The sequence below is a fragment of the Triticum dicoccoides genome, chromosome 3B, assembly GCF_002162155.2.
Source record: "Triticum dicoccoides isolate Atlit2015 ecotype Zavitan chromosome 3B, WEW_v2.0, whole genome shotgun sequence".
Lineage (NCBI taxonomy): Eukaryota > Viridiplantae > Streptophyta > Magnoliopsida > Poales > Poaceae > Triticum > Triticum dicoccoides.
The window spans coordinates 244394178-244417997 of NC_041385.1; the positions used below are offsets into that span (position 1 = coordinate 244394178).

A 23820-nucleotide genomic window follows, 5' to 3' on the forward strand; every position below is an offset into this window, starting at 1 on the left:
AGAATGGTGGACACACGCACCATAAATAGACGCACGGTGAGTCAGGCGATGACTGACAACAAATGGTTCCTTGATGTCATGGGTGACCTATCCTTTACTACGCATATGCAGCTGATGCATTTGGACATGGCAATCAATGCAGTGCAACGCAATCCTGCCAGCCGGACCGCTTCACTTGGCCGGCAGATCCGACTAGTTCTTACTCGGCGAGATCCACCTATCGCCACTTGTGCTGCGGTATTCAGCGTATCCCTTTTGCTAATTGCATCTGGAGGAGCTGGGCTTTGCTTAAGTGCAAAATTTTCGTCTGGCGAGCGGTTCAGCACCGGATTTGGACTTCGGACAAACGGGCTAAACATGGACTAAAAGACCAACCCTCGGCCTGCTACACTTGCATGAAACATGAGGACAACGCAGAGCACATTTTGGTGCAATGTGTGTATGCTCGGGAGGTTTGGCACAGATGCTTTGATGCTCTAAATATCAACGTGTGCCAGCCGGCTCAGCGGGACACCTTTCTGGAGTGGTGGCTCAAGGCCAAACGGTCTTTTTCTCGTGCTCGCAAAAAAGGATTTGACACGCTCATAATTGCAGCAGCATGGGCCTTATGGAAACAAAGAAATGCTAGGGTGTTCGGTAGGATGAATCAGGTCAAGATGCCCTCTGAGTTGAGGGAGTGAAACCTCCGGGAAGTTCTGGATTGGAAAAAGGCAGGAATTGGTGGGAGGGCTGCAACCATTTGTGAGAGAGTAGGTCCAGTCTTTTTTTGGGTGTTGGTTGTAAGAGCATCTCCAGCCACGCCCCCAAGCCCCCCAGGGCGATTTTTTTTTGCGTCGGCGCCGGAAAAAAACCCTGTCGCGCCCCTAAGACACCGAAATTCGCCGGCTCGGCCCGTTTTTGGGCCTGGCGATCCCAGGCCAATCCCAGCGCACTGGGGGGCACTCGAGGGCTCCTGCAGAAGGGAAAACCACGTCTGGGAGACACTGTCAGGCAAAAAGTAAAGACAAATAGCCCGATTCGCCCCCCACCCCTGCGCGACCTCCTGCCACCTTGCCGATCCCGACGCCGCCCACCGCCCACCACCGCTAGATAGGCCATTCCCCGCCAGAAAAGAGAGGGGTTTCACCGCGGCAACCTCTCCACCACCTTCCTAAGCGAGTTTTCCGGTGCTCCGGCTGCGCAGGGCAGGATACCGACGGCCGTGCACCCACCACACCCAGCAGGTGTTCAGCAATTTGTCTGCTCGATGATGGACTCGGACGACGAGGAGGCGCTCGCGGCGCTGCTGGGGGAGGAAGCCGATGCCGACGTCCAGGACGAAGAGCATCTCATGGTCCTTGTCGCCCTGGCCAGCCTTCTCGCGAGCAATGCAAAGCCGCAGCGAGGTGGCTCGGCGCCGAGGCGGCTGAAAGCAAAGAACCGACATCGTCTGGAAGGCTATTGCATGCTGTACTTTGACTACTTCGCCGATGCTCCACTGCACGGCGACAAAGTATTTCGGCGCCGTTATAGGATGAGCTAAAAGCTTTCTCAAGATTGTGAATTCCATCCGGGAGTTCGATAGCTACTTCAAGTGCAAGAAGGATTGCACCGGCAAACTTGGATTCACCTCAATCCAAAGTGCACGACAACTATGAGGATGCTTGCATACGGAGCTCCCTGTGATTCGCTCGATGACTATGGGCGCATGGCCGAGTCCATGACCATTGAGTAATTCTACAAGTTCTGTAGGGCAGTGGTGGCAGTGTTTGGACCGCAATAATTGCGATCACCCAATGCTTAAGACACTGCTTGGATCCTAGCACAGAATGCAGCAGGAGGATTTCCTGGGATGCTTGGAAGCATCGACTGCATGAATTGGAAATGGAAAAATTTTCCATTTGCTTGGCAGGGGATGTACAAAGGCGCCAAAGGCAGTTGCAGTGTGGTACTTGAGGCAGTGGCCACACAGGACCTCTAGATTTGGCACTTCTTCTTTGGTATGCCAGAAACTCACAATGACATCAATGTGCTGCAGTGCTCCCCTGTCTTTGCCAAGCTTGTTGAAGGTCGTTCTCCTCCGGTGAACTTCGAGGTCAATGGGCGGCACTACAACAAGGGATACTACCTAGCAGATGGCATCTATCCGAAATGGTCTACATTTGTGAAGACTATCTCAAACCCTATGCTAGGAGGCAAGAACTCTCACTTTGCGAAGGTTCAGGAGGCTTGCAGGATGGATGTCGAGTGTGCATTTGGTGTGCTCCAATCTCGGTTTGCTGTTGTCCGATACCCCGCTCAGACCTGGTCGAAAGATCAAATGTGGGAGATCATGACTTGCTGTGTCATCTTGCACAACATGATCATTGTGAGGGAGCAGGAAGAGCCAGTGTTTGACACTGAACCATATTACAGCCAGGGTCCTCTTGCCCAAGTTGATCACGAGCTATCGGCAACCTGGACTGCCTTCCTCAATATGCGTCAGGAGATTCGAGACCCATAGGTGCATCAACAACTGCAGCAGGATCTGGTGGAGCACTTATAGAGGCTCAAGGCCAACGCCTAGCTCGACATGTGATGAAATATGAGTTTTTATTTGTTGAACTATATAATTTGTATTGAACTATTTGCTGAACTATTTTGATTTCTATCGATTTTCTATGATGAACTATGTGTTAAAAAAATAACTTATGTTGAATTTGCACCAAAGCACGGCGAATATGGGCCGATTCGTGCCGATAGCGGGCCGATTTTGCGCCGAAAATTGGCTGAAAAGCAGGCAAATTTGCACCAAAATTGGGCCGATATCGGCGCCTGGTGCCAACCTGGGGGCGGCGACTGGGAACTTAATCGCCCCCAAGCCGATTTTAGCGCCGGTTCGCCCCCAGGCGGCGATTTTTCAAGCCCCCTGGGGGCCAACTGCTGGACTTCGACTCGTTTATTAAGAGTTGTAGCCCGCATATGTGTGTTTCAGATTCTGTAGTACTCGGTTCTTCTGTTCGACGAGTACTGATTTTCCTTTTACGTTGACATATTTGAATTGGATTTTCTTTCACCACTACTATTGTAATGCACAAAAAACACTGACGTTTCCGCTCGCTTTCAACCACTGCCACTTTACCTGAGCACTGTGACGCAGTCGGTCAAGTATTGAGTTTCTGCTAGTATATCAAGGTGCTATCGCTATGCTCATGTCTCCCTTCCCTCCTCCAGGTGAGAAGCTGGTGTTGAGAAATGACATCCAATCTTTTGGTATCGATCATATATGTTAGGTGGATAACTTTTTTTCTTCAACAGAAATGAGCTGATCTAGTGTTTTTAAATGACCTTCCCCGATCAAAGAAGGGCAAAAACTCTCTCGAACAGTGAGGAGCACAACGCCGGGTCGGGACTTAACAGAATTTGGTGAAGTGTTTGTTCCTGAACGAGGGAAGTGGAAAGACAAAGAGGGATAGAGAGCTCACCTCCTTTTTTGTAATCGCCGTAATTGTACGACGACCCTTCTTGTTCCAGGCATACAACCCTGAGACGTGACGGTGTAGATGCTCTAATGGTGTTGGGGCTTTGAGGCGATGCGTGAATCGCTTCTTTAAAGCTCTTGTAAACTTTCTGACCTCCTTCTATAATGTTTGGCCTACTCTCGAAAAATAAAAGTCTACGAACGACGAGGAAAGAGAGCCGCGACATCCGGTCCAGTCAAATCCAAGTATCCAAGTCCAAGGTGTGCGAAATTTCGGCAAGCTGCCAAAAACTCCTCTTGCCGGCGCCCGTCCGGCCGCCCCCACAAGCCACGAAATCCTCGCCCATTTAGCCACACAGCCAGCGGCCGGCGACGCACCCGAAGCAGCGCGCGCAGGCTACCCCAAAACCACCGGATAGTCAATCCCTCGGTGGTCCACGAGCGCGAGAGGAAGCAGCGGCAGCGATGGAGCCGGAGGGGGTGCGGCACCGGATGGTGGAGGTGGCGAAGGGGGTGCGGCTGCACGTGGCGGAGGCGGGGCCCGAGGACGGCCCCGCGGTGCTGCTCGTGCACGGCTTCCCGGACCTCTGGTACGGCTGGCGCCACCAGATGGCCGCCCTGGCGGCCCGGGGCTTCCGCGCCGTCGCGCCCGACATGCGCGGCTACGGCGACTCTGACGCCCCGCCCTCCGCGGGCTCCTACTCCATCTTCCACCTCGTCGGCGACCTCGTCGCCCTCGTCGCCGACCTCGGTCAGCCCCAGGTCTTAGCATCGAACCCGTTCTCCCTTCGAGACCCCTCACGCCTGCCATGCTCCTTGCTAAGATTGCTGTTCAATTCTCGGGCTCGCGTGGCAGGTGTTCGTGGTTGGGCACGACTGGGGCGCACTCGTGGCATGGCAGCTCTGCCTGCTCCGCCCGGACCTTGTGCGGGCGCTGGTTAACCTCAGCGTGGCCTACCACCCGCGCAGCTCCGAGGGGAGCCCGCTCCAGATCATCAGGGCCTTGTGCGGGGAAGACCACTACATGTGCCGTTTCCAGGTGGAGCCCTTCATCTCCTTTCTGTCCTGCTTATGGCAGACAGAATCAATGTCATTATGAGTTGTGTTCATCTGTCCTGACGACTTTACTGGATAGGGGTCTGTTTACTGGTCGTGGCGAAACAATTGAACCAGTTCATAGTTGTTGGCATAATTTCGTATATTAGACGATTGTCTTCATGGTGGGCTGTTCGTGATGCTTACCAAGGGATCTAACCAAACTAGATTATTCGAACTTCGGAATTCCAGATAGATAACAATGGAGAAATGATAATAAACAAGAAATATCGGTATATTGGATTGGAGGTTGAGTAGTGTTATTCACTAAGGAAATTGAGTTATTGGTTCAATTGAAATTTGATACTTTGTATTGTCTTTTTTGAAGCTGGTAACTTAAACATTATCGCATTCCTGAGATACATAGTAGGTAAAACCATTGTTTCTTGAAATATGCCAAATTTACTTGTTGAAGCTTTATTTGCTATGCAATTACACCTATGTCCTTATAAGGTTAAGAACCCGAGTACCTTAAGTACTATAAATCTTCAGTAACAAACTTTAGTTCTTATTGACATTGTGCTTTTGTTGAAACCCAAAAATTACAGTATCACATTTTCAAGATATGGAGTGTGCAAGGCTCCAAGTAAAAGCATTTTCTTGAAAGACACCATGCTTCGCAAACAACAACACGGATCTTTATCTTTACTCTTATAAAGATTTCACTCGGTGATGGCGGTCTGCTCACTTTCAGGCCACATCACATGTTTGACATGACAAATGCCTGATATGTGAGCAGATGTAGATGATTTGGTCTTGTTTTAATCCATTTTGATTTGTAGCAACACAAGGAATTGAACGTGTATCCGTAAGTATATGGGAAAACATCTCTATAACAAGCACAAAAAAAATTCAGGGAACACACAACATCCCTTTTGCAGAGCTGTAAATAACAATACGGAGTATTACAGTGATTACAGTTAGCCTTAAAAACATTCAACTGACTGACAGATTATAGTTGTCTATCTTGTCATCGCCTGGAATTTTTTTCCGAGTATAGGACTTCAACAATTCGAGGGCAGGCCTGGCGCAGTGGTGAAGTCCTCCCCACTTGTGCCAAGAGGTCCTGGGTTCGAACTAGCCTCTCTGCATTGCACTTTGCAGGGGTAAGACTAGGTTCCTATAATCCCTCCCCAGACCCCACCTTGTGTGGGAGCTTCTATGCACTGGGTCTGTCCTTCTATAGGACTTCAACAATTCCTACCTGCAGACTCAGGTTTAAAAGTATCTCCTGACACAGTACTAGATATTGCTGTTTAATTGCTTATTCTTAGATACAGTTTTCGTCTGCACCAACATCGCTTCAGATTTGGTTTGTCGGAAACAGTCGTTCATATGCATTACTGAATTATGCATGCAGGAGCCTGGAGTCGCTGAAGCTGAATTTGCTCTATACGACAATAGTCATAAGTTTAAGACGGTCTTTGGAATGCGCAAACCAGCTCCTCCTATTCTACCCAAGGACAAGACCTTCTTTGACTCACTAGATTCGGATGGTACTTGCCCTCCATGGTTGTCTGAAGAAGATATTTCCTACTATGCAGACAAATTTGAGAAGACAGGGTTTACAGGAGGGCTTAACTACTACAGATGCATGGACTTGTATGTCACCTACGTCCCATTCTCACTGTCTTGGTTTTACTAACTTTGTACTAACTTTGTACTAAAGTTAGTATAAACCTGGGTCATCAATTTTGGAACGGAGGGAGTATATACGTATGTCTGAACTACATATCTGATTGCGCCAACTTCAGTTCATAAGTTTTATGGGTGAAATCATTTCACCAGAGTTAACGCATGCATTAGATCTGGCTCAACTTACTTGCGTGTTCATGCAGGAATTGGGAGCTTTCTGCACCATGGACTGGAGCTCCAATAAAAGTAGCAACAAAATTCATCGTTGGGGACCTTGACGTTACATACAATGTACCGGGAGTGAAAGACTACATTCACAAGGGTGGCTTGAAAGCGAGCGTGCCGAATCTGGAGGATGTGGTTGTCATGGAGGGAGTGAGTCACTTCTGCAACCAGGAGAAGCCTAATGAGGTTTCAGATTACATCTGCGAGTTCTTCAGCAAGTTCTGATTATATCAAGAGAGTCTTGGCGAACCTACTTGTTTCGGTGCTGTTTATGTACTTATAAGTTGTCGATTACACATGCCATGATACTGAATTATCTCTAAATAAAACCATGGTCTGATTGTCACAGAAGAATTTCTGTGAACTCTCGTGTCCTCCTGTTTCTATGCAGAGGGTCAAAGTGTAACCTGTGGGCAGCAGTGAAATCTTAGCAGCTGAAACCGGTAGAAAAAACCCACCAGATTACCGTTTCTTCTTTATTCGGGCCTGTCTTTTGGACCTCTTTTTTCTTTTGGTTAGGTTCATACTGAGGTAGTGGACAAACATATGGGAAGAATATTGGCAGGGGCAAATTTCCTATTATTGTGGGCAAATAGAATTGCTTTACTTGTTAAATTAAGTTCAACTTCAAACTTACAAAAAATATTGCAAAAATAACGTAAACTCTTCCATTGAAGGCTTGTGTTTTACTTTTAGGCTAGTTGAAGCAGTTGTCTGAAACACCTCTGCCTCTAGGGCAGCTGAGTTTTGCCGTGAAAATCTTCAAAGGGATGTACGGCTCCGCTGCCTCTGCAACTCAACCGTTCCAATGCTGACCTGCAGAGGGAAATTTGTTAGTTTCTGGCGTAGCTAGGTGTTTCATGAGTAGTTGATGAACATGCTGAACTGCGAGTAACTTCACATTATAGAATACAACAACAACAACAACAACAAAGCCTTTAGTCCCAAACAAGTTGGGGTAGGCTAGAGGTGAAACCCATAAGATCTTGCGACCAACTCATGGTATGAGGCGCGTCGCTGAGAGGCTTACGCCCCAACGAAAATCTTTTGGGTCTTCACATTATAGAATAGCGCCTTTTTTTTAACACTACGATCAACAGTCTGGGAAGCAGATTGTCGATGATCTTGGCGTTGTTCACTGGTTCTCTTTGTTTTTTTCTTTTTCAAGTTTATTTTCCTTTTCCTTTGTTTAGAAATTTCAAAAAATGTTCATGTTTTCATTTTTTTGCCTATTTTCTAAAAGCAAATTGTGTTTTTAGAAAATATTCACAATTTCATGAAACGTTTGGATTTTCAAAATTGTTTGTGTTTTAAAATTTTGTTCCCAATTTCAGAAAATCTTCGGGTTTTCCAATAAATGTCCGTATACTTTTTAAAAAAGTTTGCACTTCCAAATATTCTTCACAATTATTTTTTTTGCGAATCTTCACAACTAAAAGAAAGTGTGGCACTTGACATGAGTGGTGAGCTATCTCAAAAACAATGAACTAAAAGAGAGTGGTAGAACAACCCAAAAAAAATCACATGCTACAGTAGTAGCTACGGGTAACTCGGGTATGGGCTGACCCCTGCGTGCTTCAGGTATGCAGCCCATTACCTCCGGGGAAGTGTTTACAAACGGCGCACCGGCCAAACCGTTCCGCCGGTTCGCACGCCACGCTGGCAACGCGCCCGCGCGATCCCCGCCTCCTTCCTTACGTGCCTCCATCCCCTACCTTCAGCCTACGTGCGCGCACCTCTCCTCCCCCGAGCTGCGACTGGGCCTCCACGAACTCCATCGCCGGCGGCCAGGCGCTCCCTCGCCAGCCGCCATGGCTGCCTGCTGCCATGGCCAGATCCATCCCTAACCTACAGCCTTCAAGGGCGCTCATCCCCTCCCCTCCTCCTCCTCCCGGGCAGCGGCTGGGCCACCACAAGCTCCATCGCCGGCGGCCAGGGCGCTCCCTCGCCGCCCACCATAACTGCCTGCCCGCCATGCCCGGATCCACCCCGCGTATAGAAGTGTTGCAACCATCACCTAAAAAAGCTTCAACGGCCATTCAAAAAAGCTTCAACCATAGACATAGAAAGCTTCAATGGCACTGCACAACAAGGGGGAAGCTGCAACCATAGTTGAATTTTGCTACCACCGGCGAAGCTTTTTGCTACATCCATCAGGCGGAGCTCGGACCCTCGCGACGACGACAACGATGTTTTGCTGCAACCGTAGCAGGATTTTGCTACAACTAGCATGTTTTTTGCTACCACGGCAACCGGCGGAAGAAGCGACCAGCAATGCTTTTCCAGCAAATGATTTTTGTCCCGGCAAAACCCAGAGCTGGAACCAGCTTTTGTTTTTGCTACAACCTGCAAATCGAGAGCTGGAACCAACAACATTTTTTGTTGGAATCAAAAGAAGCAGGGGCTTCAACGGATGTACGTCAGAGCTGCAACCAGTGCTGAAAAATGCTACATCCGGTAGCCACGAAAGCTACAACCAGCTTGAAAAATGCTTCAACTGGATATGAGGTAGTTGGGGGTCGGCATCTCGCTGCGACAAAAAGCTGCAACCGGCTTGGAGGAAAGCTACAACGCGCTTCTAAAAAAGCTTCAAACCGAGAACGGCTAGCTAACAATGGTGAGCGGCGGCGACGGAGCTGCATGGGCGCGCGGTGCTGCGACGGGCACGCGGCGAGCTATGATGGCGGACTGCGACAATGCTGGAACCCTCACCCGGCGGTGCTGCAACCAGAGGGAGGGAGACACGCCCGGCCCGACGGAGCTGCATACGGCGAACGCCCCAGGTGAGCTATGACGGCGAGCAGCCCCGGCGAGCTGCGACGGCGAGCGGCCCCGGTGAGCTGCGACGCGGCGTCCAAGGGCGAGCACGAGGAGGCTGACCCGCGGAGATCCGTTTTTTTCCTGCGTTTACGCGTGCGTGCGGGAGGAAGAAGAAGCCGGGGGCGATTCGTTTTTTTTTTCCTGGATCCAACGACCTGCGCGGCTCACATCCAACGGCCTGGGCTAGACCGGCCGAAACTTTCGGCCGGCGCACCGGCGCCTATCAGCGCCCTTACCTCCGCGACTTGTCCGCGCATTCCGCTTCCCCTCTAGTAGCTTCCGCTAGAAGGCCCGGCCTCCCGTACAATGATGAAGCAGCACGGCAGCAGCCACCGTCGGCTTTGAAAAGGGCGGAGTGGAGAAAGGAATCGCTGAGCTCCTCCATCCAACTGCTTCCACCACAAGCCAAGCCACACTGCCTTCCACGCCAGAGATTCGCAGCCATGTCCGACGAGCTCAAGCGCGGGATCGCGGGCGCCGCCGCCGTCGCCGCCTCCCACCCGGCGCCCTACGCGCCGCGGGCCCCGGCCGACGCCGACCGCAGGCTCGCCGCCTCCGCCACCGCCGCGCTCGGCTCCCCGCCGCCGGCCGCCGCGTCCCCCACGGCGCACAAGATCACGCTCAAGAGCGCCGACATGAAGGAGGAGATGCAGAAGGAGGCGTTCGACATCTCCCGCGTCGTAATCCCCTTTCTCCCTGCACATTGGATTCTCGATTTGGTCCCGCCGCGCTGTCCCAGCGTGGCTGGCCGCTGGGGTTTGGTGTGGGGAATTTATTTATTTGTTCGTTTGTTCTGCATACTAGGCGTTCGAGAAGCACACCATGGAGAAGGACATCGCGGAGTACATCAAGAAGGAGTTCGACAAGAACCACGGCCCCACCTGGCACTGCATCGTCGGCCGCAACTTCGGTAATCCCCTCTCTTCCCCCATTCCTTTTCGAAATAGCGTTGTACGGAGGATGCGTCTGTGGTGGATGTGCTTTGGGGTGATTTGGCTTTGTGCGTGGCCATTTTCTTCTCTTCTGAGGCGACCATAAACTTCTGTTGATGAATATATCTCCTAGGGGGACAGTGACTGAGGTATAATTTATGTGGATGTCAGTTGGAGCAATAGAATGCTAAGTTAACTGCATAAGTGACCCTTATGTATTTCAGAAGTACTTAGAAGGGCCGTAAGTATAAATTATCTGATGGCTGTTAGGTTAACGCAAAAGCAAGTTGGCACTTAGGAAATAGGATGCGCTAATGTAGTGTGATTCCTTGCTCACAGGGCTCATTGTTTGGATGTTAATTTTTCTACCGATGTCAGTATTTGCTCAGGTTCTCTCTGGTATCAACCACATCCAACTTTCCGTAACTATAACTCAGTGTGTTGTATTTTCAGCTAAGAAATCTGGAATTTATGTTTCAGTCTTTCTTGTACAAAGCTAAATACTCCCTCTGTTTCAGTTTACAAGTCCTACGCGTATACCTAGGTTGCTAATTTTGTCACCCTAATATAAACTATATAGCACAAAAAATATACTGTTTGAAAGTAGAACAACTGAAGTTTATATTGGTATACTTTTTGTAATATATGACTTGTATTAGGTTGGTCAAATTAACGACCTAGGGGTACGCGCACGCCCTGTAAACTGAGAGAGAGGGAGTAGAGTAAATTGCACTTCGGTCCTTGTATATTGATCTTATAATGAGATGCATGGAAAACTGATATGGCATGTTATGTAGATTTCTCAACTGACTTGGTAATGCCATGCCACATGGGCCGTGTCATCTTAGAGGTTTACATAATGCACCATATCATTTGTTTTCAACTTCCCATTATTAAAACTTTCACAGTTAAAATTAGGCTGAAAGAAAGTTTTGGGACCTCTAATGCAATTAGCTCATCCGAATGGTGAAGTGGTTCTAGAAGAACAACAGATTAATCAAATGCCTTTGTGTGTACAGACAATTGCATGTTACTGTTAATTACACATTTTCTACTCCGTCCTGTACAAAAAAGGGTTATCTTACTTGAGGTAATCGTTTCATTTCACCAGATTTCTTAGAGTTTGTTGACTATATTTATTTGCAAGCCAGATCATTTTACAGTAGAAAGTCGCATCAGGAATACAGATAATCAATAAGTTATCACACGTATGGTCGATATGCATGAGCTTTTTTTTCTTTATCTGGCAGCCTGGCACTGAGCAAACAACAATGATAGCCTTTAGGCCCATGACAAGAGAGTCGTCTCATTTGTACTCAATATGATTATCGGAATTCCGCATCTCATTGCAAACCAATGTTTTTCTTTGTAATATAATATTATTTTCTTCACATTTGTTAGTCTGAACTTTAGCAACACGTCAAATTTTCTTTTACTTGTTACGCTCCTCACCCTGAAAGGAGTTGGCCTATTTGACTGGCCACTATGGTTGCCTCAGTTCGCCACCATTCGAGTGAGGCTGGTTTGATCACGGTAGACGGGTGTTTGGTTTGTGAATTGTGACCACACCTTAGGCAAGATCCATTTTCTGATAGTTGTCTCCATACGTCACTGAGTAAGAAGAAGAGGTTGCCTTAGGCATGCCGAAGTGTGGCACTGGTGCCTATTTTGTTGGACTGACTTTACATTAGTTTGGCAAGAAATACATGATAAAGTGTAGTCGTGAAAACTTGCAGTTTTAGTCTGGCAATGGCTTTGAGAACTTAGTGTCGTGAATATCTAATACTCTTTTAAATCAGTTATGGTGCTCCATTTGACACAATGCTAGCTGTTAAACCACACATCTCATGACCTTTAGATGATCTCGTGGTTCCATGTCATATTGATGATTCTGTCCCAAAAACTAAATTCTAAAGTGAAAGAACAGACTTTGTTAATATTAGGGCTCTCTAGTTGACTGTACAGATGCTAGAGAAAGCTTACCTTCGCTTCTCAAAGTCTTGTAGAAAGTGTAGAAAGGTTTTGATTCGCAAATTTTATCAGTCAATCTAAGTATGATTGGGCGAATTGCTCATAGTATATTCTCTTTAGCCCATTTTTGGTGTTTATTTGTTTAATTCCTAGGATTTTGCTTGTGTGTTGTCTTGTCTTGCTTTGCTTTTGTGGATCTGCTTGGGGTGGTGTCATCTTCTCAAACCAGTCAGAGGATCCTCAATATTTTCTCAGTCCTACTGGAGTTATAATTTTGTTTTGGTTTGTTAAACCATCCAGGTGCTTTAGTTTATGTGGCCCATGAGCTAAGGTTAAAAACATCCAAAGAAAACCCTTCGGTATGATTGGTTGTGTATGATTATAGTGAACTGCATTTGCTTGGAATGCAAAAAACGAGCTGATAAACGATGGGAACATAATCACATTTCCTTTCTTAAGCTGTTCCCTTGGGTGGTGTAGGGAGATTGGAGTCAGCTATTACTTGTCATTATGTTGAAACAGCCAACTGCTAAAACATTAGAAGATACGTAATAACTTAAACTGATATTCTCCATTTGCCTCCCATTTTCATTCCCACACTGTGCAGTTAAGACATAAGAGGTTAGTGGTGTATTTTGTTACTTAATGTCTTGAGTTTCATTTGCTGATCCTGAACCATAAGCTACTGACCCCATACCTGGTTGCTTGTTTGCCTAAGTGATCCTTTTGAGAACTTCAAATGCCGAAAGCTGTGCATTGCTATAGGCACGAGATACATATGAGTGCAAGCAATGTTGGTAATTATTTTTTATGGCTTTTGCAGGTTCCTACGTGACGCACGAGACGAACTACTTTGTGTATTTCTACATTGATTCTAAAGCTGTCTTGCTATTCAAGTCTGGGTGATGGGTGAATCTGATCCCTCTCTCCCCTGTGGCGAGCTCCTGTGTGCCCCTCTTTCATCCGCGTCTGCCACGAGACTGGAGATCAGAAATTTGGAAGAGCCTACATGTTGGTGTGAGATTTTAGATCGTGTCTCTCTTTTGCTTGATGCAGCTAGGTCTTGTTGACATTGTCTCGTTGTAATATTGCCAAGAATTTGGACGAAAAGTCATCATCAACGATGTACGAAAAACTGTCTGATTTACTGACTACTCCCTCCGTTCGGAATTACTCGTCCAAGAAATGAATGTATCTAGATGTATTTTAGTTGTAGATACATCCATTTTTATCCACAAGTAATTCCCAACGGAGGGAGTAGTTGCTAAGTGTCTTGGCCTCATGGGATGATCAAATTCAGAATTTGCATTTTATTGGTATAGTATATAACGTGCACTAGGTGTGTGTCATATGGTTAGACTATACACCCGGGGAGCAGCTGGCACGCTGCTGGGATTCGAGGTTTTTGGCTGTTTCCGGTGCACGATCTAGTCGATCTAGGTTGCTGATAGCCATCATATGAGCACTGTCCATCTTCTCGTGAATTGGGTTCTCCACTCGGAGGATAATCCTTGTCGCTGTTTTCTGGTCAGATGTACTGAATGTGAACTGGAGAAGGATCAATCGATTTGACGCAGTAACTCTGAGACGTTTTTGCCATTATATACAAAGTTTACAGATGAGTAAGCGCACTCGAGCCCGTGACGTGGACGTGCGGCCGGTGCGGTGAGATGCGATGTTTTCCTTTCCGGCCGCCGTCGTGAGTGCAAGGCGACGCCCGTCCGATCGGAGCGACGTGATTCCATGCCGCCCGGGCAGCGAGAAAAAGTGTTCACGGACAGCGACGACGCCGCGCGACCTGTATAATTAACCTACGCATGCGCAGCCGACGTGTCACGCGCCATCAATTGGCTGTAATAACGATGATCGATCTGATATGACCAGCGACGTCGAATTAATGCCAACTCCACCGCGCGACCCCATCTTATCCGGGTACGTCCGTTTGGGATAAAACGGACGAATAGCGCGGCCCAACGCGCGGTCTCAAACGGACAAATGTCCGGAATCCGTCCGTTTTCGACCCATCCCCGGGCCAAAGTTGTGCTCGGTTTGGGGTGAAACGGACGCGCGCGGACGGCCGCGACGCACGCCCTTGTCCCCCCTGTGGCCCTCCTGTTGGGACACTAGCAGTCCCTCCCTCCCAACGCTTCAACCCTCCCTCTCCTGCCACGCCCCGCCGCCGGCGCCGCCGCTATTCTCCGGCCGCCTCCACACCGCGCAGCCCCCGGCCGTCCATACCAAACCACGTGTAGACATGGCCGCCACCACGCCCGCGCTTTCGTCGTAGTTTTGGCCGTCGATCGAAGGAGGTTTGGCCGTTGCCGTCTTTGCCGGTGGCAGAGGAGACACGACCGCCGGCGGCCGCGGCAGCTTCCGACGGCTCCAGAGCGGCCAGTAGCCAGCCGGCAACCACCCCTGCTGCGTCGAGGTGATCATCGCGGCCTCTTCGCCACCACGACCGCAAGGTGTTCGACATTTTGCCCACAAAGGTATGGACAGTGGAGACGAGTTCTTCTTCCACCACTTCCTTTGTTCATCGGACGATTCGTCGTCGGATGATGAAGATCTTGTGGTGGCTGCACTTGTCGTTCACGACCACATTCAACGGCAGCTTCCTCGGTATAGGGGGTCAGTCCCTGGCCGTGCTCCCATCCTGAACCGCAACAGGGAGAGAGGCCACGCCCTGCTCTATGCCGATTACCTTTCCAACAAACCGCTCTTCAAGCCGGATAAATTCCGTCGCCGTTTTCGAATGGCAAGGCATGTGTTCAATCGTATTTGAGAGGGAGTGGTTGCTCATGACCCATACTTCGAGTGCAAGACGGATGCCCTTGGCAAGTTTGGGTTCTCCTCTTACCAGAAATGCACCGCGGCCGTCCGCATGCTTGCCTATGGAATTCCAGGCGATCTGGTGGATGAGTACGTGCGTATGAGCGAGACAACATGTCTGATGTCAATGTACAAGTTCTGCCAAGCTGTGATCGAGGTGTTTGGCCCAGAGTACTTGAGGTAGCCAACTGCCGCTGATACAGAGAGATTGTTGGCGACCAACGCAGCTAGAGGCCTTCCAGGTATGCTTGGCGGCATAGATTGTATGCACTGGGAGTGGAAGAACAGTCCATTTGCTTGGCAGGGCCAGTACAAGGGGCATGTCAGCGAGTGCACTGTCATATTAGAAGTTGTGGCATTGCAGGATCTCTGGATATGGCATTCTTTCTTCGGTATGGCAGGTTCTCACAATGATATCAACATGCTGCAACGTTCTCCAGTCTTCGCGAGGCTTGCAGAAGGCCGCTCCCCACCTGTCAACTTTGAGGTCAATGGCCACCAGTACAACAAAGGATACTATCTAGCTGATGGTATATATCCTCAGTGGTCAAGTTTTGTGAAGACAATCTCGAAGCCCCAAGGTGAGAAGAGAAAGAGATTTGCCCAAATGCAAGAGAGTGCTAGAAAGGATGTGGAACGTGCTTTTGATGTGCTTCAATCCCGATGGGGCATCGTTCGATACCCTGCACTGTCATGGGATGAAAGAAAGCTTTGGGAGGTGATGACTGCTTGTGTGATCATGCACAACATGATCGTCGAGGACGAGCGTGATGACAGTATCTTCGACCAAGGATTTGACTATCAAGGTGACAATGTTGAGCCCCTGCATCAAGAACCGACCACGTTTGATCAGTTCGGCCAGTTCCATCGTGAGCTGCGTGATTAGCACACTCATAAGGCTCTTCAAAATGACTTGGTTGAGCACGTCTGGGAGCATATTGGCAACCGATAGATGTATTGGTTCGTTTTATGTTCATTCAAAATAATTTCGATTTGGTTGTAAAACTATCTTTATTAGAGACAATTTCGATTGGGTTGTAAAACTATTTTAATTTTCAGACAATTAATATTTGAACGTGCAAACTTGTTTTCGTATGAAAATATGGGCATTTTAGGCCTTGGCGGACGAGATGAGGCAAAAGGATGGGCGGACAGCCACCGCATCCCAGGACAGGGCCGGATACGACCCTATTGCCCTACCCAAAATGACAGAATTCGAACAAAACGGATGTCCGTTTGGGATTCCGCGGTGGAGTTGGCCTAATACAAAAGATCTTGTGTGAGTGGCACACTGACATCGCGCGTCGTCAGACGCCAGTGACACATTTCTGTGGCGTGTCCGTACAAGCACGGGTCGCGGTACGGTGGCTCGAGCTTGTATTGGTGGCTGCCATGACCCTGTACTGGGGCTTCATTTGGAAGATAATCAGAAGAATGATTCAAACAGCAAGGAGTATGTTTAGAACAAAGAAAACGCTGGATTCTTTCGTTATTATTACTAGCTGTAAATAAAAGTAAAAGGTACAAGCCCTGCTCGACGAGAGATACATCTGATCTGAGCACACCAACACTATAGCAGGGCATCCAAGCCCAGACGAACGCACGCACACAATGGGAAACATCCAACCCGCACCTCCCCAGTAGTATAGGATCGATCATGATGATGATCCGTCGTTAAGCCGCGTCGCGCGCAGCGCTCGGCGAACGAGCGCCGCCTGCCTCTTCCCTCGTTACCTAGCATAGCAGTTTTCCTTCCATGGCGGGGCCAGGAGGGTCGTCGAGCGGGGCTTCAAGCCCGTGCGTAGGTCTGTCCGAGGTGCGCGGCGCGGAGGTCGGCGGGGTCGGCGCCGGCGGCGCGGTTGGCGGGGCGGTAGTGGCCGGTGACGGGGTCGGGCACCCACGAGGCGTCGGCCGCGGCCTTCTCAGCCTCCCTGGCCGCCTTCCCGTCCGCGGTCGCCGCGGCGCCGCGCCTCATCGCCCCGGAGGAGGCCGCCGCCGCGTAGCCCCTGGCGGTGGCTGGGGCCAGCCGCTGGGCGAGCACGCGGGCAGCAGCGGAGCCGGAGAGAGCGAGGGCCATCGGATCTGTCTGTGTCGGACGATCGGACGGCTGGAGGGCTCCGGCTCTGTGCTGCTGCTACTGCTCCAACGTGGGCGTTTGAGGCTGGGTGGGCTTTGGTGGTGTGGGGGAACGAGGGAGGCCAGGGCCCGTATTTAAAGGGAGACGGGGCAGGGGCAGGCGGGTAAAACTTGCCCAACGGCGCGGGTTTTGTCAAAGATTCGGTGGCTTTTGGGCGCCGTCACTCATCGCGGCGAACCGGCACGTGCCGACGCGACGGACGCAGGAAATGGCGCTGCGGGTTCGTCGCTTCCTTCCTACGTGGTCGACCTGATATTTTTGTTTACTCTTCTCGAGCTGATGATAGCGTGCATTGCCGGGTCGACATGAGCCAGTGAGAGCGACGCGCGCTTAATAAAAAGTTGGTGACAATTTGGACTTTTGAGAGAGGGTAAGCCAAGTTGTGTTTGCTTCGTTGTGAACGGCGAAGTTGCCTCTGCTCTTCTCGGTCTGGTGCGCAGTAAAAAATAATTTTCAGGATTACGTCGTTGGCGTACTAAGTTACACGTTGCATTAGTAACCATTATCCACGTATTCGGGGTAGTGGAACACGATGCGAAAACAAAAACATTATGAACGACGATAACTGCCACACATGTGGACGTTAAGGGGTCTGGTCACACGTTTTCCGTGGTGTCTAAAAGGACCAGCCTACACGCTTACGTGTGGGCAAAACAACTTGCGCACACACGTCTTTTTTTCCTTGCGATCCCTCTTACCCGCCTACGTGTGGGCAAAATGGATAACAGCCACACAACCTCTCTCAGTCACCTACCTCACGGTCCCGCACGCCCCGCGTGACAGTCAGCACGCGTCCCCACAGTTGTCGTGGTCCGGACCCTCTTCAATGTCCGTTTAACTGCAGTTGACATGGTTGCTCAATTGCCGTTGTCATCTCAGGTCAAGTGCGAGATGCCATTTTGGACAACTGCAGCTGTTGCCATGTATGGTCTGGTTTACTATAGTTGCCATGATTTGAAATTTTAGAGGTTGCCACCTACTAACACTAAGCAGTTGCCATGTGGTCTGGTTTACAACAGTTGGCATGATTTGAAAACCTTAGGAGTTGCCACCTACTAACACTAGGCAACTGTCATGTAGCGCTATAAAAAGACATGATAAAACAACATGTTCGGGTAAAGAGAGAGTTGCCATCTGCTTACAAGCACACTAGAAAAGTTGCCGTGTACGTTGCAAAACAGATAGCAACTGACATGTTCGGGTAAAAAAAAAGAGTTGACATCTGCTTACAAGCACACTAGGGCAGTTTCCATGTACACTGCAAAACACATGGCAACTGGCAGCTTGGGTGTAGGAGAGGAGACGGGCATGTGGACGAGATGGCAAATGCCCACACACCAACCCTTGTGCGTCAGTGAAAATTAGTGTGTGGACGAACCGCTAAACGCCCACACATCTTCGTGTGGTGAAACAGACGTGTGGGCGGCCGGGTGAGTGCTCACACACCAGCCAAGTCCTACATGGCACCACAAACATGCCAAGATGATGAATGCCCACACATCAGTCCGGTCCTACGTGGCATCATAAACACGTCAAGATTTGTGCACCCACAAACGGACGCGAATCCACGCGTATGAGCAAAATGCAAACGCCACACGTGTGGAAGTTAGTGTTTCCAAACATTATTCTATCTTGCCTCGCTTTGAGTATTTGGATGGGGGGCACATGGAAGAGGTCTACGTGTCGCCTCCTGGGACGTGGAGGAGATCTTTTGGCGAGCGAGCAAGCGTGGACCGGGGACCCCAGGCTCGTCGTGAGCCGAGGAGGCGGCGTCTGGTGGAGGCGGGGGGTGCGGTCGGCAGCGCGAGGGAGAAGAGCGAGTGAGCCGCATCTGGACAGGTCGTACCCGGCCCGGCGTTCGGCCGTCGCTCGCTAGGTAAAGCAGCTACCGGGCCGACCGGGTCGCGCGCCGACGGGCATATGGGCCCGTGATGATGCGGAGACTTGACGCGGTCGGCGTCTCGGTCGGTCGTCGGCGCATGGCGCGCGCGGGTCGGCTGGATGGGATGCATCCGGTGGTTTGGCCATTTTAGCAGCGAAAAAGGAGATTCTCTCATGACGGCACCTGACCTCGTAGTTTGGCCATTTAGCGGCGAAAAGAAAGGGCAGGAACGAGATGCGGATGCTGATGAGATTATTTATTGGCGTCATATGTAGTGCATCCCAGATAGGTGGTGCATCCGTGTATCCGGACTCCTCAGCCGGCCGATTCACATCTCACGTATAGGATCAAAAGCAACACAATTTTGCAGGAACACGCCCGCCGCCGCTCCAAGTCCAGTCAGCTAATTTGCTAATAACCCCCTCCGCTAATCACACTTCTAAATCCCTTATTCCCTGTTCGTCTCCTTCCCAATCCTTCCACGGCAGCCACACTTGGCCGATGGCTAGATGCAGCCACACCATGGCTAGATGCAGAGGCACACCGATGGTCAACACTTGAATTATGGATCACCGCTGATGCATGTTCAACATCCTTAACAGTAGAAGCCGCCGTGACGATCTGTTGCAGCTTGTCACGTGATGAGAATTTTTCCACGAAGCCGATGGGGAGTTCGGAGATGCATCCCGTCTTGGCCGTCCCTGAGATCGCCAGGGCAGACGTGGCCGTCGCTGAGATCGCCAGGGTAGATGAAATCCGGTGTGGCGATTGTGCCTGCGGATGCATGCTGCCGCGGCCGATGCACTCGTTGGGATGGAGGTTGCAGCCGTGATTAGAGATTGGGAGGGAGACGAACAGGGAATAAGGGATTTAGAAGTGTGATTAGCGAAGGGGGTTATTAGCAAATTAGCTGACTGGACTTGGAGCGGCGGCGGGCGTGTTTCTGCAAAATTGTGTTGCTTTTGATCTCATACGTGAGATGTGAATCGGCCGGCCGAGGAGTCGACGGATACACGGATGCACCACCTATCCCGGATGCACTAGATATGACGCCATTTTAGCCAAAAATCCATTAGTGCTCACGGGAGCGTGCGCTCCTGCACGCGAAAAATACATTTTAAAAGGTGAAAAAATTTCAAACAAAAATTTGGCGCATACATCTTGATATTATATATGTGCATGTCAAGTTTTTGTGAAAACTAATATTTTTTGTGGCTAGTGTAAAAAAGACGAAAGAATGTATTGTGAAAAACACTTTTTCAACATCGGATTTTGTCTTTTTCACAGGCAACACATAAGTTGTCGGTTTTTCGCGAAACGAGTTTGTGAGCATGTACAATATCGAGAAGTATGCCCCAAATTTTTGTTTGAATTTTTTTGACATTTCAAAATATGTTTCAAACACATTTTAAAAACCAGGAGCGCGCGCTCCCATGTGCCAAAACGCAACTCTCCATTTTAGCTATGTATAGTATACTCCTATATAGATGTGGAGGAAAAAAAAGGTCATGCACACAAAGTCACATACCATGCGTCTTCTTAATACTGTTGCTTGCCAGGGACATGACAATGAACACCACAAATGCAATTACTACCTTAAAGATTAGCATCTCCTGAATGAAACGATCATCACTACTAAGAATCACCCACAAAAAATTAAATTAAATCAATACTAAGAATCCCTCAAAAAAGTACTATCTTCTAAAAGAAATACGATCCTGAGGCTAAGCATGTACTAACAGCAAATAGTTTGCCAGAAAAATATCAACGTGCTCTCCAAGAGAATAGTACTAGAAGAAATCAAGAAGAATCTTCATAGGCACATGGTGCTACGCTATGGATAGCTGAGCATCTGAAGAAAGCTTAACGGCAAGATACACTCGGCAGTCGCGATCACGCATTAATCCACACGTAAAAGAAGTCACACCATGCTCCATTAAACAGTATTTTTTTTTTTTGAGCATCCGCTCCATTAAACAGTCTTGAATACCAAATTTAGCATCACAGGCAACCAAGTCCGGAATATCTCCAGCCCAATAATCTCCGTTACATTTCGGAGAGGAGAAACATAACAGGCTGTTTATCCTCGAGTCATCAAGTGCTACTGCAGATTTGTTTCAAAAAATAAAAAGTGCTACTGCAGATTATCAGTTCGAGCTCCTACAACAGAGTCCCTTTATTGACCTGGAGTCCCGGACAAACGTTCGTTTAGCGCCAAATTCATGAACAGAGAAGTTGCTGTGAATCAGTCCAAACATCAGAAATACAGCTCAAAACTGCGCAAATGCTAAGACGAGCTCTACGTTTTCACCATCACAACAGCTTCACACCAGATTCTCTGACGGAATCAATAACGGCCTTGACTTTCCCGTGGTACTTCTGCTCTCTCTTCATGTGGATGGACACGGCAGGTATCCCTTTGAGCAGCAGGCGCTCGCCCAGCAGCTTCCCAATCTTTGCCGCGGCAGAGACGTCACGGGTCGACTCCAAGTTCGGTCTCAGCAGCTTCTCCTGCGAGCTTGCAGAACACGCGACGGTTGCTGTTGGGGTATGGATGACCTGGGCGGTTACATACTTGTTCGAGAAATGCATCCTCAAAAGGTAGGGCTTGAGAAAACCGACGATCCTAGCGGCCCTGTCTGGTGGAGGGACGACCATTCTCACTGGTTTCTCTGTAGCAAGGTAACAAGCAGCACGTATTAGTCAATTGACAACGTGAATACATTTCAATTTACCCAATCTACAAACCAGTTTTGAATTATCAGCGGTCGATGTTAAAAATCAGGATACAGAACGCACTGAGGAATACAGTATTAATGCAATTGTTGAACAATTCATAAAACAAATTCTTGCCGCTGGTATAGACAGGGAGCGACAGTGCATGGTAAATTGACGATCTTAAAAGAAAGAGAAGAAAATCAATAGCGGGCGCAAAATCCAAGTAAAGTTGCCTGCTAAGTAGATAACCTGATACTGAATCTAGTACTTAGCTACAGTGTTTGAACCATTGTGACAAGGAGCTATACCAGGAAACTCACATAACCTTTTTGCTCATACACAATAGCTAATAGGTAAGAATCTTGATTTGCACAGTTGCACCTTAGGTGTGTTTGGTTTGAGTCCAAGCCACTGTTCCAAATATCGGTCAGTTAACTGTCGAGTAGTTAACTGTTATTCAGACCCCTCCCGATACGAGAACGTGCTATTCGAGCCATTAACTGGTAGGTCCAGTTCATTTGTCTGACAAGCCGATTTATCAGCTGTCGGGCCGAATTATTGGCTGGGCGAATTAACTACTAGGCATTTTTTAGCCCAAAACTGGGCTATTCCCTTCCTACTTTTCAGTGTTCAGGTTTATGAACTTCCAGATCAGCTGCAGCATCATTAGAACATCAAGGCCACAATTTTCCTTATTGCTATGTAGCCTAGGATTGCGTATTTAGACACTCAGTACATTGCATGTTTCTGTATAGCCTAGGATATATAGATATGGCCCTAGTTAACCTCCCGATAAATGCGTTACCGATAAATTCAGTAAAATGGCCTATTCGCCCATTAATCCCTACTCAGCACCCAACTGATATGGTACCAGTTACCGATAGCCTGAACATTGGTCCAAGCCAAGAGATACGAAAAAGTTGGCTAGCCAAAATATTGGATATGGTTTTGGTTGTCAAAGTTCTGGCCTACGTTCGCAAGGAAGTTCACTGGGAGTCGCCTAAGGAGCATGGGCATACGGAGAGTTTGGCAACCATGTAGATGCCTATGAGAGGTGTTAATTTGGACATTGTGACATCATGAGCAAGAAATTGATGCGGTACATAGCCTGAACAATGTAGCTATGAGAATAGTGTTCTAATTGATATGCATTTTTTTAATATAATGCAGCAGCAGTAACTTAATTGACAGACATAAAACTCTAAATGAAGTTGCCAACATTGATATCAGAATACTTAGCGCCAAACAAACCAAGGCAGCATTTAGCAGGTTCAGTGAGAGGAAGCTTAATCACATTGTCTTTCGAGGTATGATGACCAGACATGTCAACTTCAGCAAAAATGAATAGGATATTACACCATGAAATTCAGAATTCAGCCAAATTATCTAGAGTGCCAATATCTAATGGCTAAGAAGGAAAATTTATGCATTCATGAGGCAGAAACAGAGCGATTTGTCCCAAAAAGAACTCAAAGATTTTCAGAGTGACTCACTACACTGAGGCAGGAACCCGAAGCCGGAAAGGATTGTCCCTGAGTGAAGGTAGACCTTAATATGCCCCAGCAATGCTAGGCTCCAATAAACATCAGTACTGAATAGCGCTCTACACATTTCTGTTTACCAGCACACATGACACCTAATGAATTCCAGCTCAAGATTTTTCAAATAAAATCATGGCGATTAAGTATGCAGAAACTGGATCAAGCGTGCTGCGTGCAGACCTAAACATAAGAATTAGGGACACTTAATTTTCGGGCCATATCAAATTAACAGCTACAGAGCCAGTTATCGAACCCATCAGGTGAAGATATCTTTCAGAATGAGTTGAGCTCTACCACGGAATGGCAGAATACTACTGCTGAATCAACGCATAGGTAAACCGATACGGATCTACTGTAACGAGCAGTGCAACCTTACTATATTTGTATAACCAGAGAGGTGGCCTACCTCGGAGAGCACGCGGGACCGGAGGCGTACCACGCGGCGAGCCGGAGATGCAGCGGACAGCGCAGGGCGGCGGCGGCGGCGCGCGGCGCGACGAGGGTAGCGAAGCCGATCAGAACATGGACGGGGCGGCGGCTGCAGGGTTAGAGGAATGGACGCGATGCGATGCGACTAGACTAGTAACGGCCCAGTT

The 23820-nt window shown here is 48.8% G+C and overlaps 4 protein-coding genes across 5 annotated transcripts; 2 read left to right on the forward strand and 2 right to left on the reverse strand.

Moving 5' to 3' along the window:
* Positions 1-3711: 3711 nt before the first annotated feature.
* LOC119275726 (epoxide hydrolase A-like) lies at positions 3712-6762 on the forward strand. Its single transcript, XM_037556626.1, has 4 exons — positions 3712-4201; positions 4296-4478; positions 5895-6136; positions 6373-6762. The coding sequence occupies exons 1-4, from the start codon at positions 3905-3907 to the stop codon at positions 6617-6619; spliced, it is 969 nt and encodes a 322-aa protein (XP_037412523.1). The 5' UTR covers positions 3712-3904; the 3' UTR covers positions 6620-6762.
* Positions 6763-9474: 2712 nt separating this feature from the next.
* On the forward strand, positions 9475-13287 carry LOC119275727 (dynein light chain 1, cytoplasmic-like). The gene is made up of 3 exons (XM_037556627.1): positions 9475-9894; positions 10019-10124; positions 12941-13287. Exons 1-3 carry the CDS (start codon positions 9658-9660, stop codon positions 13021-13023), a joined length of 426 nt encoding a protein of 141 aa, XP_037412524.1. The 5' UTR covers positions 9475-9657; the 3' UTR covers positions 13024-13287.
* A 3115-nt stretch (positions 13288-16402) lies between these two features.
* On the reverse strand, positions 16403-17132 carry LOC119275728 (late embryogenis abundant protein 41-like). Its single transcript, XM_037556628.1, has one exon. The coding sequence runs from the start codon at positions 17021-17023 to the stop codon at positions 16736-16738; it is 288 nt and encodes a 95-aa protein (XP_037412525.1). The 5' UTR covers positions 17024-17132; the 3' UTR covers positions 16403-16735.
* Positions 17133-20990: 3858 nt separating this feature from the next.
* On the reverse strand, positions 20991-23782 carry LOC119275731 (50S ribosomal protein L18-like). Of its 2 annotated transcripts, XM_037556630.1 has the most exons (3): positions 23631-23765; positions 23177-23296; positions 20991-21637 (listed from the first exon to the last, which is right to left on the reverse strand). In XM_037556630.1, exons 2-3 carry the CDS (start codon positions 23292-23294, stop codon positions 21279-21281), a joined length of 477 nt encoding a protein of 158 aa, XP_037412527.1. In that variant the 5' UTR covers positions 23295-23296; positions 23631-23765; the 3' UTR covers positions 20991-21278. The 2 variants fall into 2 exon arrangements, with proteins under 2 accessions (XP_037412527.1, XP_037412528.1); XM_037556631.1 differs by lacking the exon at positions 23177-23296 and having other exon boundaries at positions 23631-23782.
* Positions 23783-23820: the final 38 nt, after the last annotated feature.

Excerpts from the sequence above, each read along its gene's own strand:
- LOC119275726 (XM_037556626.1), top strand. The coding sequence starts at position 3,905 with ATGGAGCCGGAGGGGGTGCGGCACCGGATGGTGGAGGTGGCGAAGGGG. Across the intron at positions 4,202-4,295 it reads CCGACCTCGGTCAGCCCCAG|GTGTTCGTGGTTGGGCACGA; the intron begins GTCTTAGCATCG and ends CTCGCGTGGCAG. Across the intron at positions 4,479-5,894 it reads ACTACATGTGCCGTTTCCAG|GAGCCTGGAGTCGCTGAAGC; the intron begins GTGGAGCCCTTC and ends TTATGCATGCAG.
- LOC119275727 (XM_037556627.1), top strand. The coding sequence starts at position 9,658 with ATGTCCGACGAGCTCAAGCGCGGGATCGCGGGCGCCGCCGCCGTCGCC. Across the intron at positions 9,895-10,018 it reads CGTTCGACATCTCCCGCGTC|GCGTTCGAGAAGCACACCAT; the intron begins GTAATCCCCTTT and ends TCTGCATACTAG. Across the intron at positions 10,125-12,940 it reads CATCGTCGGCCGCAACTTCG|GTTCCTACGTGACGCACGAG; the intron begins GTAATCCCCTCT and ends TGGCTTTTGCAG.
- LOC119275728 (XM_037556628.1), bottom strand. The coding sequence starts at position 17,023 with ATGGCCCTCGCTCTCTCCGGCTCCGCTGCTGCCCGCGTGCTCGCCCAG.
- LOC119275731 (XM_037556630.1), bottom strand. The coding sequence starts at position 23,294 with ATGTGTAGAGCGCTATTCAGTACTGATGTTTATTGGAGCCTAGCATTG. Across the intron at positions 21,638-23,176 it reads CGGGTTCCTGCCTCAGTGTA|AGAAACCAGTGAGAATGGTC; the intron begins GTGAGTCACTCT and ends ACCTTGCTACAG.